The 14,169-nt window shown below is 34.2% G+C and overlaps 1 protein-coding gene and 1 long non-coding RNA gene across 5 annotated transcripts; one reads left to right on the top strand and one right to left on the bottom strand.

The window, feature by feature from the left end:
• Positions 1-822: 822 nt before the first annotated feature.
• Positions 823-6,753, bottom strand: LOC120343151 (alpha-(1,3)-fucosyltransferase 7-like). The gene is made up of 8 exons (XM_039412271.2): positions 6,060-6,753; positions 5,629-5,789; positions 5,412-5,478; positions 4,991-5,176; positions 4,508-4,624; positions 4,201-4,432; positions 3,762-3,937; positions 823-3,391 (listed from the first exon to the last, which is right to left on the bottom strand). Exons 1-8 carry the CDS (start codon positions 6,125-6,127, stop codon positions 2,989-2,991), a joined length of 1,410 nt encoding a protein of 469 aa, XP_039268205.2. The 5' UTR covers positions 6,128-6,753; the 3' UTR covers positions 823-2,988.
• A 263-nt stretch (positions 6,754-7,016) lies between these two features.
• LOC120343529 (uncharacterized) lies at positions 7,017-12,906 on the top strand. Of its 4 annotated transcripts, none has more exons than XR_013474849.1 (4): positions 7,017-7,364; positions 7,886-11,657; positions 11,996-12,134; positions 12,524-12,906. It is a non-coding gene; the product is annotated as an uncharacterized LOC120343529 (long non-coding RNA). The 4 variants fall into 4 exon arrangements; XR_013474850.1 differs by having other exon boundaries at positions 7,017-10,720; positions 11,514-11,657; XR_005569632.2 differs by having other exon boundaries at positions 7,017-10,991; positions 11,514-11,657.
• The last annotated feature ends 1,263 nt before the right edge of the window (positions 12,907-14,169 follow it).

Genomic DNA, 14,169 nt, shown 5'->3' with positions numbered 1-14,169 from the left:
TATTTTGCTATCTGATATTATCGTGACAGTTAACCGGATAATAAAGTAGTATTTCTGATAGTTCTGTTAGATGACGGCGACAGAGCAAATAATTTTTAATTTTATTCACACTTCATTGTCTATTATAGACATCCGTGAAATGCTGGAGTGAACTTCACTATCAGATCACAAAATAGGCAAAACGAATGTGATTATTATGCGATAGAAGGGCGCATTCGCTGCATATAGTTAGGTTGGAAGTATAAGCAACGCTGTAAACCAGCGATCGGCAACCTGCGACTCCGTAGCCACATGCGGCTCTTTGTTCTCGAAGCTCTGGCTCCCGTGAATCAAAATGGTTACCATGATATTGATTAACATTTCACCGGATTGAACATTTGGTACCATGTTCTTGGAATGCAACAAACGAGCTTATAGCAGTTCTTGTCAGAAGCATTGGGATTTAACAAAAAGGGAGGCATAGAGCCAAATACTCTTTAATAATTCACATCACAGCGGTTCCCAAAGTATAGGTCGCAAGCGGTAAAATTGGGTCGCATTAAGATGGTTCAAGTCTGTCAAAACAATTTTTTTTTTCCATTTTTCAGTTTTTTTTCATTTCGGCATACAGTGTATGAGTGAGTGTATTATTGCCTCATTCGTATTTTATTTAGCTTCTTCTTAGTAAGAACTAGATTATTGCATCATAGGTGGTTTTCCGAGAATTTTAATGACCAGCACTGCTGCTACCAGCCATATTCATTCCAAATGTTGCTAAGCTAAGCGCCTTAAAAATGATAATCCTGTGGAGGCGCTGCATTCATGAATTTACATATTTAAATCAACAGTTTTGGACATTATAATTTCAAAAACAATGTAATTTCAGATTGTTTTCATGAACTCTAGTGTTCAAGAATACCTATGTCATACCGTTGAAGACGGCTCCATTGAATGAATACAGGGCTATTGATTCGGAATCCAAAACACGATGTATCACTGTACTATGATTGTTGAAATACTTCGATTTAACAACCAAAAACTGGGCATTGTCCCCAAACAGCACGTTCATTTTTGACCACTGAGGCAGTTCATATATACTAATATTTGATGTAGAAAGTTGTATGGACTTTGTTGAAGCAAAAGCAGTAGTGAATAAATAACAGAATATGTAAGAAAGTAGACAAGGCAATTGAAATGGTTGTAGTCCGAGTTTACTCAAGTCCTGAAATCCAATTCAGGTCGAAACAATATACGATAAATTTGAGTGGTTATTTTTAATAGCAGAAATCAAGGAAGGCACCCTGCTTGATTTATCAATAAAATTTAAAGCATTTGCCTACGACCAATTAACACTGCTTCAAGAACGAAACTGAGATTGTTTCATTAATTTAGTTATGCGTCACATTTTGGAGTGAAATCCTGAAATCTGCACTTATGGATACTAAAAAGTAGAAGGAGTGATTGTCATGGATGTTCGAATTCATGCACGTTTACCCAAGTTGATATGTTTTGTTATACTGCAATTGGGGAATTAGGTTCGTTGAAATCCCGAATTTCAAAATTGTATCTATAAACGTCAAGGCGAATTACCGGTACGTGTCAAAGCGTCGCGCTTTGTTTTTTTTCGAAATAATCGAGCGATAAGTGAAAGGAAAATTGAGCGGAGCAATAAGATAAAAGGTAGTAGAAGCCAAGGAGAATGATTTGTTATGTCAACTCGCGTCAAGCAACTCCTTATCTGCCGGAGAGACGTTTCGTACCTTTATTTTAGTGAAACACACCTCTATTTTCAAGCGTGGGCCATATGACAGCAGTGACAAAACGCATATATATATATATATATATATATCAATTTGCGCCGCGCGATCCCGTTTTTTTAACGTAGGTTACTAAAGCCCAACTTGACGGACTTGGCTGTTCTTTGACAATAGCACTAGACCTCACGGACGCTACAAGTTATAAAATTAGTCAAACATAACAATTCATCATAAAATGAGTGTCAAAAGAAAGGTGACAGAGGAAAACAGAGTTTAGTGGTAACTGAGAGAAAACGTATTCTTTTGCCCACAACAGTAGTAAACCACAGTGTCAGCAGTACCCAAAAACAAAAATAAAAAAAAATTGGTATGTTATTTTGTTTGTGCTTTATATATCTTGCTTAAAATGAAAAAAACGCCACCCATGCAATATATATAACAATAGGCTGATTAGAAGTGCTCTCATTTTTTAATATATTCAAAGTAACTAAATTTGCAGTATTTTGATCACTTCTTCCCGACTGGGCCTCCTCCAAGCCTCCCTTCTTTTGTAAAAGCAAAAACATTGTAGCGCTTCAAATTCAATGTATATTCTACACGCGCGACTCTGCTATAATACGCAGCGCAGGAAGAACAGGATTCTTATCGCGCAAATAATTGGAACCTCGATTGGTAAGTGTTAACGTTTTCCAAACGAACTGACAAATATTAGCCGCGGAAAATTAATAAAATAGCATTCATAAAACGGAATGGCGCATTTAAATGACGTTTATGGTATACGTGGTTCATGGTGTCAACGGGTCGCGTTGCACAATTGGTCGACGTTACATGAGTAGTTGCCCAGCTCGGACCATACGTAAGTATTTCTTCAAATATAGAAATAAAGGCCAGATAAAACTAAGCCGATTTCAGGCTCATAATGACAAAGAGGCAATGATTTTCAAATACTTTGAAATATTACAAATTTCGAAATACTCCATGCGGTTCAACATATAAAATATAATTCACATTACGAGAGACACCGTGTTAACAAATCTAATATGAAAGAATACGCCAGCAAATACATTGAAGCAAAAAGGAGTAAATTGCATAGTTATAGTGTCATGTATTTCATCATGATTGATTAGTTTTTCGTTATAGTCATAGAGAGGCTTATGCATGAGTTTTCGATTCGATGAGTCATTAAACCGAATCCCAACTCTTTAAGTGCCTGATCATTGTTGGTTGTTCATGAAACAACAATAATCGTAATTTATTTGAAACAGGCTTCACTCTCTGTACCATACCACCATTCTTGAAGTGATGATATTGATTTTCGAGTGAAAATATCTCCAAGAACTTGGCTGTCTTTTGCGTGTAATTTTCGACATAATTTACAATAGCCAAAGGCTTGCTGGCGAGAAAATATCCAATCTTTTTGATTATTTGAAATAGCAGTTTCTCGCAAAGGTTTTGGTTTGTCAATGTCCATTTTAATTTCTTTTTCCCTCCACTCAAAAAACTCCCGATACGCAGTGTCGTTGGAATCGATATATTTCAAATAATTGACAAGATGACCAACAGATTCAAAATCTTCAATATGGAGGAAAGATCTCTTCGGTGCCAAGCGTAATAGATCTTGTTTACTTGGACCCCAAGCTATGGGAACAGCTCCGCTATAATGCAAACATCACTGTTAAGGCCAAAACAATTGTTTGAGCTCGAACTTTTTGGTGGGCATGTTACTTTAGAAACACGGAGTATATTGATTGTTGTTTAGAGTATTGTAAACTTTTATATAATAAAATGTTTATATTCTTAAATTCATATTAAAACGGCTCGGCTCAAAGAATGGAATTAAAACAAAACTTTCAATAAAAATCAAGGTATTGAAAATATATTTGAAACCGAGATTAATGTATAAAGAATATTTTGCTTTAATTTTGCCATCATAATATTGAATTCAAACAGGTATGGATATCGCAACTAATCAATAAAATACAAAATTATAGCGAAAAAGGGGAGAATTTACAAAAATCAGCTCACCTGTATATGGCATTTTTCCAAAATTTATAGGTAACATAGTCACGACATCCGAATGTATTTTCGAAAGCCAGATAAAATTTATACTTCATCAATATAGCATGAGTTTCTTCAGATCTATAGGGGGGAAATGGTTTGTCCTTGAAACATCTTCCAAATTTGTGAATAGGCAATCCGAACTAAATATTAAAGAACTCACGTAAGTGAATATATAACAATCTGCTTAATTGACAAATCACCAATTTTCATCATCCCACATCGGCTACGTGTATGCAAATCTGTGATACTGTTTTGAAACAAAACCATATAATGCCAAATCATGTCGCTTGCTCATTTCACCTCATATCTGTTTACAATTTATTTTAATCGTACTATTGATATACTCTAACTTAAAAACAGCCTTTTACAGGTGATAAATGAAGTAAATTATATAAATTCTTACTTTGGAAAAAGAATTGACCAATTTCATCCTTGCTTGCGCTCCCACAGTGTTGCCACAATTTCCAACAACCCAAGCAACTAGATGCTGTTTCTGGGATAAAAGATATTCAACGCTTTGATAAAATAAATCGACATATTTCGGTTCGTCAGTAAGTTCGCTCTGGTTTGATATTTTGTTATCTTGAAGTCGATGTAAGATTTCAGCGTATGGATAGAAAACATCAGAATCTAATCTGTGATATAACAAATCATATAAATAAAATGTACACAGCGTCAGCAATGCGATCGGGGAGAAGACATCGAAATACCTGTGAGTCATTGTCCAATTGAACATGTTCGCGAGGGATGATAGGTCAAGATTATAATTGTCTTTTGTCGTCTTCGGACTCTCACGACATGTCCACACATAAATTTGATCTTTGTGTCTGAAAATACAAATTATATTTTATCATCAACCCTAAAAAACTCATTTTTTTGAAATTTGGGTTAATTATTTCCAAATTTTACTGAGGGAACAAATGCAAGCGAGGAGCTCAGGATGATGTGAAGATTTTCTGTCAGGATAAAAGCAGTCATTCAGATAGAAATCAGTCATTCAGTACTATAACTAAATCAAATGTAAACATCTCTATTCTCTAGTTATAAATGTTTTGAAAAATTTTGAACTTCGATTCATTTCTGTGTAAACGGAAACAAACAGATGTGAAGTAACGTAAAGTCAATCAATAAATAAGAAGAGTGTTATACTCAACGTAGTCTATCAGTACAGATAAATTACTAGTGAGAATAACCTTGTTTTTGGCGAAGGGAAATCCGACGGCTTTCGTGATCCATTGAAGTGAAACACGACCGCGTCACTCTTATTGACGGTAGTCTTATCTCTTGTTATTGTACATTTTCCGCATCGAGAAACTGACAAATTTTCAGGATATGAAACAGATTTCGGTAAATCCCAAAGAAGTATTGTCTTGGTAGTGCTATGAATGGAAAAATTTAAACTATTCAATATTTGTTCAAAACGCGTTTGTAACCATGCAATCATACCTGAGCTTAGTGGGATATGTAGGCTTGTCGGCAAAATTGACATCGTTGACACCCTTTGTTTTGCCGTATATTTGTTCATGCACGTTTTACAACTGTATTTAGTTAAGCTACAATCCAATCAAGTTACGGCGTAAGCAAATTCGCAAGATGAAAAACGTAAAACGTTACCTGGTGTTCAGTGAATATTTTCTAAATGGTATACTCGTAGTAGACGAATGCACAACGATCGAACTTTCTGCAAGACAAAAGGAAAACTGATGAGACATGACTGTGACTTTTACTATTGTAATTGCCGTCTCGTATACTTGCCATTATATTCCGTTATTATCTTCGATCACAAAGATAATGGTTAAGGTATCAATCCTACTGAAAGCTGAAATGTTACCTTGAATATTTTTTATCTTCATTATATGATTAAAACTTCTTGACGACTTTGCTTGATGATGTTGATGAAAATATGAATAGCCGGTAACCAATATTGTGATATAAAATAAGCCAAACACGGTCACAAATCCGAAGACACGATAGCGAGAACTTGAAACATTTCTGTAAGGTTTATAGTTTATATAGGTTATAGTTGTTAGTTGTCGCGCTATACTTCTTAGCATATCATCTTAGCATAAACAAAATGCAAAAACAGAAATGAGGTGATGTCATAGAGTTAAATTATAGGCATTTAACATAAACTTAATTTATTCTAGAGGGATTTGGTATAAAACAATTTCATAAAACTGACTTTAGAGTTAGTTTTTGTCTTGCATATTGCGATTTCTATTTTAAAACTCTTGCTTTAAAATTCAATTGCGTTTTACCAACCTGAATATAATCTCGATGAATGTCGTTGTTGTCGTTTTCAGAACTGAACCTCGAATAGCATATTTCATATTGGAGATCGAGCGTATTCCATGCAAATTATAAAGAATTGTAGGCACAATTTATATTTCGACAGAAAGCACAGACTGTGCAAAGCGGGCTTATGATGTGCTAGAATTTTAATAAATAATAATGTGCAAAATTAGGTTCACAATGAGCATAAGAATGTGATTGAAACGTCTTCTCGGGACTTACTCTTAGAGATGACAAGTAAAGCTTTATGTTCATATTCACTGCAATTAATCGCGTGGTTTTGCAATGATGTGGTTAGATGCCGTTACTAAGTTAGCTCAACAACATAGTAATTCTTAAAGCTGTCTTGTTATGAAATAATGTTGTTAAGTCACTGATTGAATCTGTACCAGCTATCACCGCCAGCTGTGTCAGATAACTCAACCCGATCTCATCGAAAAGTACAACATATTTGAAGGATTTGATCTTCAATCCAAGAATTTTTAAGTACCATTTTTGAAATAGCAAATATTGGCTACATTGCTAACTCATACAAAATGTAGTTTTTGTAAAATAAGCTTCGAGCCTATAGCTCTAAACAATTTTTGTATCAAAAGCTACTGACTACCCGAGTTCCACAAATTTCGAATCAATTTCCTACAGATTTATGTGATTCTTGAAAAATCAATATAAAACCATTCTACAGAAACTATCATTTATTATGTTCTTTACTATGCTGTTTAACTACTACAAAACTTGCATTAAAAGTCAAGGGCTTTTGTAATAAATGCAGCAATGATGCGTGGAAGCGATGAATTTGCCCTGAGGGTATAGTTTACCTCAAAGCGCTAGAGCGAATTATTTTCAATAATGGTGCTACTAATGGTGTTTCTGGGAGAGGATGTCATAACCAGAATGCATCAGGGGAAATAGTTTTTAAATCTTGCATGTGCATCTTGCATTGTACAAATTAACATTGTGGCAAATTAACTTTGTATTATTTTATCTATGTGTGTAGAGAATGTGAATCTAGTTTATTTTCATCAAACTTTGTTTAGATTGTTGGAGATATTAGAAGCTATTAAATAAATGTATCACGAAAAGTATTTCACGCCCGATGCGAAATTTTTTTACACAATTAAAATTAATTGAAATATATGACGATCCTTTCCAATTCTGTGTTTTGCATTATCATGTCTTGAGGCTGAAAAACAGAATAAACGACTGAGTAATATATTTCCTCAAAATCGGAATATGACTATGTTTATATATTTATTTTACTTCTCCATCAATTTTGTTCGAACATCAGAATGGATGGATATTAGTGAATATTTGAAACCAAGCGCAATGAGGTTGACACATACTGAAATGGATGGGGATGCACAATAAAAAATGACTCCAATACAGAATAGAACTTTATATCAGTTACATCTGTACATAGTTAGATAAAAATGTTTATGGCTGGAATTACAGTTTTCAGATTTTCGAGAATCTATACTGAAAGACTGGATGGAGAGCTTTAGACGCTCATCATTGGACATATACAAAATCACTCCTATAAAGCAACAGTTTTGTGAGGCCATCTCCAGAATGCCTGTCCTTCATTCAGCATATTTATACTGAATTTTTCAGGCCTGTCAGTTAAAGTTAGGAAGTTAGGAATAGTCAGACGAACAAGTGATATCAAATAAGGGTTCACCTAGTGGTTCTTATGTTATCATACACACTCTTGTCACATATACGTGGCATTTCATCAGCATTTTTGCTGGGATACGTGGGGATCTCAAGAGACAGCTTCATAACGTGTGAACTTGTAGGGGTCCTACACGAGACAACCACAATTCTGAACTCCAGCAATTTCTGCTGGAACATAACCCGGTTAACTCTTTTTTGTATGTGTTTTTAACTTTGTTAATAAAAAACAATCCTCTGGCTAAAATTAGTTTGATCGAGATTGAAATCATTGCGGCTGGATATTTCAAACAACAATTAGTGATATTATATCTCTTCAGCAGTTTTTAAATTTTTCATGTCGTTTCTGTTATATTAACAGATATAATTTGGTAATAAAAATGCCCTGTCACCTGTAAGGAGTGTTTGGTTTGGACCGCTGATCGATTTTGGTAACAAGTCGACACGCCACGACAAGGTTTCGACCACCGTGTTGGATATATATATATTTTTTCAATCTTGCACAGATTGACAGAATCGCTATATATATGCAGGGAAAATACATTGATATTTTATTTAAATAAATTTTTTTGTCTCTTTGACAACTCTCTGAAAATTTCAAAGGAATTTGTCCAGTAGTTAAAGAAAAAAGCGATTTTTTCTAGTGCGATAATAAGAAAATTCTAACCACGACCACCCAAAACATAATAACCAAACGGTCCATAAGTTCATTTCGTGTCTGATAAAATACATGTCACAAATTACAAAAACGGATATCGGCTTATTACAGTGCATTTGAGAAAGGTGAGAGTGCAGTGTTTTTCAAGCGAGAGGGACCATTGTAATATAAGCAAAGAAAGACGTAGGAAGCGTGATGTAACTATGTCTTAACAACAACTATGTCAAAACCGAGGCAGTCTTCACGTAGGGCCGTCACGCTTGGTGAAATGAAAGCCGTGTTTCCATGAATAGAAATATCAAATCGCATAGGATTCATCGAATATTTAGTAATAAATAAATATAATAGCCTTCTGGCAACAACAACAGTCTTTAACCACTGAAAATTCCAAAGCAATTGATCCAGTAGTTAAAGAGAAAAGCGATTTTTACTCAAGAATAATAATAATAATACCGAGAAGATACCGTGAACAACAACATCATCACAAAACGATCCATATGTAGACTTCGTGTCTGCAAAACGATTCCCATAAACTATATATATAAGGTAATAAATACCCTTCTAGCGACAAATATAACTGCTCCACCAATTAAACAAAACAAAAAATTTTCACAACAACAACAAAAATACCAACAACAACAAAACGATCCATAGGTACTCCTCGTGTCCAATAAATGTGTAAGATCAACGGCGGTCAGCATATGTCCTCAATAGAACCAAAAACAACGTCCTATTGTTGGTGATAAACCGACATGATACTGGCTATTGAAATTAGCGGATGTTTTTTTGGTACATATGTTGATCACCGATTTGCTGACCTTATCTAAAAATAGCCTTACGAATTACAACGCAAAATGTTTGGGGGAAGATAGTTTTTAGGTTACGAGAGTTTCGAGAAAAGAGGATGAGAGTTTGGACGTGCCGTGCTGACATTTATAACTCGAGGTATAAAGTAATAGTGTTAGCATATTAATAATACATTTGGATATTTGCCTCACTTTTAAAAGGTTGGCACAAGCATTTAGATCTTCTCGACCAGATGGATATGATTCTCATTTCATGTTGTTTTTTTGCCTAACTTGTCATGATGAGAGTTTTCGATGCCTATCACCCTATATGTATCGCTGAACTCAATAGTAACAGACATGTTAGGGAATCGAAACTTGTCATTTTTACTCCTTCCAATCTATCTCGATTTACGGTGGTAACGCCAGAGGCGAGGCAAATTTCGCTTCATTTTCATGGGATTAGAAATTTAACGATCAACTATCTCGCTGTCTTGTGAAACTGCCATTAAGTTGACAAGGTTTGTCGGTTATCTTCAGGTTATACGGCCTGTTACCCAATTACAAATAGTTAGAATTCGAAGTACATTCAAATACCTTTATAATCGAACAGTTCATGCACAAGAAAACAAAAACACCTTGTGACTGAGAGTAAAGTTTGCAGGCAATGGAACTACGGAGAACGAAATTTTTTTATTATATAGGTTGCTCATTAAAATCAATTGAGCACCTGATATTATGCCCTCCATATATGTGGCAAATGAGGCAGATGAACAAGAAATCAAAATCGTAGTCATCATCCGTGAAAAAATCGTGAGGGAATGAACAGTTTTGGGACGAAGACGAATTCACAATAATTTATCAAATGAATGATTCGAACTTTAGTTATTAATAATAAAAGTAGGCAAAATATTCAAACGCTCTTTCAACTATTTTTATTTCCTATAATATTTGTAACACGCACAATTACTTCCCTTAAACCCGATTGTGTTGTAAATCGCAAGGCTATTTTTAAATAAGGTCAGCAAATTGATAATTTGCGTATGTTTTATTCAAAACAGTAATCACAGATTTTAACAGTCGGTATTATGCCGGTTTATAACTAATAACAATAGAACATAAGGTGAGCTGTTGATCTTACACATTTATCGTATTTCATTGCTTAGTTCAGTTTATCAAAATAGGAAAGCTTTTATTCTAATTCTTGTTCTCTATACCTGGCAAATGTAACCTTACGTGCCCTTCTATTTACTGAAATATCTGTACTCGAGTAATAATATTCCGATAAAGGAACATATACACGGTTACAAGTAAATAAAATTCAAAATATCCTTCATTTGTTTGATAGGAATTCTATAATTTTTGGAGGTCTTCACATGCTTCTGTTTTTCTGATTATATTAAAGTCAAGCCACTTTAAACGAATCCAGCTTGGAAACTAATTTTTAAAGGGAAATTGGTTGAATTTTTTCAATTACATACTGAAGATGAAACAGCTGCTCAACTTGAAAAAATAGGGTCTGTAATTGGTTATTTGAAATAAAATTTATGTATTAGCCATGTTACAGGCCCACCTTGAATTTTTTAGCCAATGCATATTTTATTGAATCCAGGTCGCCTCCATTCGCTCCATTTGACTGTAAAAGCGCAAAACATGTGTCTTACACATATTTTATCAATGTTTTTATATGAGTGAATAATGCCTTTCGGAAGATTCAACAAGAATGCTCATTTTTTTCGTATGTTACTTTCATGCAGCCTTCCTTGTCTAACCTTCTCCATAAAGACGGTAAATTTTTTTATCATTCTACAGATATATTCACCAAACTGATGTTTCAAAATATACCAACAATTTTATACTTTACTTATTTCTCTGACCCCCTTTCCCACGCGGTATATCATATATATATATCAAAAACTGTACACTATGTACCAAGATTAGTTCTTGATTTTCCGATTTTAACACACTTTTGGGGGGCAACGGAATGTTTTCAGGAACTTTAATCGGATCATCATGCGTTATTATCTGTGTCGCATCGTAAATTTAGTTAATTTAGTACTTGAAATGGCCTTCACAATCATTCACTTTTCCTCGGCCGGAAAAAGATTTCAAAACGCCCAAATTGCAAACTTTTCTGAACCCAAATAAGCCAAATTGTAATTTTCTGTCGAACCAAGCCTGCACTTATGACTCGCATTGTTGTTTGTCTTCAAACGGACGTTTTGTGATTTTATGAAAACTGATTCAAAGTAATTGAAACGCTTTATACTTACTATTAAAACCTATTCTATCACAATTTTGCGCCATTAGAAAAGAAAATGACAAAAGTGTCGAGAATGAAAAAATCTGTACAAGAAATCAAATGTGTATATATATGAGAGATTGCAAATGCTTTCTTATCACCGACGAGAGTACCGACCCAACATTACTGCAAACGATATTCAACAAACTGAGGTATGTTTCAGTTGATAATTTAACTGGAAGATATTCTAATACTAAACCAAAAGTGCGAATTGATTGAATTATTTCCACTATTTTAGTTACACATATGTTACACATAATCGATACGGACTATTCCACTCTTATATAATTGTTGAATGTAGTATGTAAACCCAAACCCCCAATCTGTTGATTTTCTGCATTTATAATATGATTGAATAAGCATGGTTGTTGCATATGTATTTTGCATTTGGTGAAATCTTGTGAACTATTAAATTACGGCATTTGTGAATCCATTTAATGGTTTACAGTCGCTCTTAGCAACATGAATAAACATCTACTTTCATTTGCAGAATATGCGCTCAATTAGTTTTATTTTGCTGCTCCTGTTTACAATCGTAGCATTCTCTGATGCTTGGACAACTCAAATTAGGAAAAAACCAATATCACAGAAAAAGTGTAGCTGTGATGCAGAACTGGTAGAGAAACTTGGTAAGTTTCCAGTAATATTGAAATACATCCAAAAATGTTCATTTCATTTTTATTCACCCATTGACAAACATCGCCAATAACTAGTTGAAATCATGCTCAGGATTAATCGTTTTTATTTCCAGCTGATAAAAACAATATAATGTACAGTTTTTAATGAGTTTGAACTTATAATCCCTAAAATTAGATAGTACATGATAAAGCATTGTGAATATGCCAAAATTAAAAAATAGGTCGTTCAAGACTATTTAATAGCAGGTCAAAAGTAATAATACTCAACCAGCACGTAAATCAAAAATTATTTCTTCAAACGTACTTTTCTATTTGGGATATAAGCGCTCGCTCACTCGTTTCCTTGAAATTTGTTATTTTTAACTGCAATTACTTTACAGTTGACGAAGCAGTACAAAATAAGTTCATGGATATGGCCGCTAGTCAGATCAACATGTTGGACATGGATGCAAACACGCATAAAAAGAAGAAATAACTTAATTTATATAAATTTATTTGCTTGAAAATGCTAATGTTAGTATCCAGTAACATCCGTTTTATCACCCTTTTGAATTGCTGAACCGTTAATCTAGTTTTATTTTTTGGCCACAATAATTGCTGGTTTTATTTATTTTTTTCATATTGAGTTAATGTTTACAAAAATTATTACGCCTGTTGAAATCTGCCCGTTATCAATTTACCATTTTCAAGCACGTAAATGATACCTCCACGACGAGACACAAACCTGTTCCGATATCGACAACGATTCTTTTTTTTTTTTATATCTGACCCAATATTATCCAAATATACACAGAAAGCATGGCATTGGTTGTTTTATAAAAATAGGGGGCAAGTAACTAGGCTGGAAGACTGAAATACATTTTAGAATATTTTACCAAACTATTAATTTTAATGAAGAAAAGGTCCTTCACCTAGTTTCAACGTAAATTTCATTATGAGAGTCTTTACTTCTCTTATCTTATCATTTTTGATCATCTTTTTCTTATTTTATCATCATTTATCATCATTTCAGTTTGACGCGTGTGTGCCCTGAATTTAAATATCGATTTGGGCACCAATTCAAATTTTTATATACTACGCTACAACGCTGACTGGGCAGGTGTAAAATCAGAGCAATGCACTCTCCGGCGCCAACATGCGTTTGTGATATTTCGACTTACCTTGAAATATTTGAGACTTAAGAATCGTTCTCTGCGACGAAATCTCATGTTGAAGAGTTGAATCACATATAAATAAAACAGCTGGGCATATATATTTGAGATATGTGAGTGGACAACTGTCTCGCGCACAATATTTTGTGAAGACAAAAACGAAATTCTATTCGAGTGACAGACAATAAAAATCAACCCTATACTGTCAAAAGTCATTTACTGAAAGTGAATAACTGGGTTAAGATAAAGAAATGCATGTAGAGCACAGCTGTTGACGTAAAACATGATACCCTGAAAACACAACCCATCCGTAGATAATATTTCTCTTTTAAACCAAGAAATGTGATTGGTTGACGTAATATGATTTAATGCAATTCGAATTACATAGTGGACCAGTATAATCTTCTTGAATTAGAAAGGCGAATGTTTTAAACATGTCGAAACGCAAGTATCACAACACGAAGCCTATTAAAACAGGTAATCATCACGCTAATTCCCAATTTTCTCTTGAAATACTAAAATTCATGGGTTATTTGTTGCCTCGCCGACATGTCCGAGCGACCACAAAATATATCATATAAGAGTAACAAAGCAAAGTGTCGTGAAATTATGTCAATATATTATATACAATATATAAGAAAAAGACACTAGAATGGTACATTTAATGCTGGACAAATTACAATAAAATCCTGCTGTGACATTGTTAACAGCAGCCCAATATTATGTTTGATGTCTGAAGGTATAGCATTGACACCAAGCCCAGATTAACAACTCAATGCAGACAAATACAACGCAAGTTCTAATCTTCACGTAGCTTTAGCACCAGCAACTCGCCATGTTGATGTCTGTGCAGAACAACGCGGAGCGTTTCGAAA

This window comes from Styela clava, chromosome 3 (assembly GCF_964204865.1).
Source record: "Styela clava chromosome 3, kaStyClav1.hap1.2, whole genome shotgun sequence".
NCBI classification, from domain to species: Eukaryota; Metazoa; Chordata; class Ascidiacea; order Stolidobranchia; family Styelidae; genus Styela; species Styela clava.
This window is presented reverse-complemented; position numbering and strand designations above follow the sequence as displayed.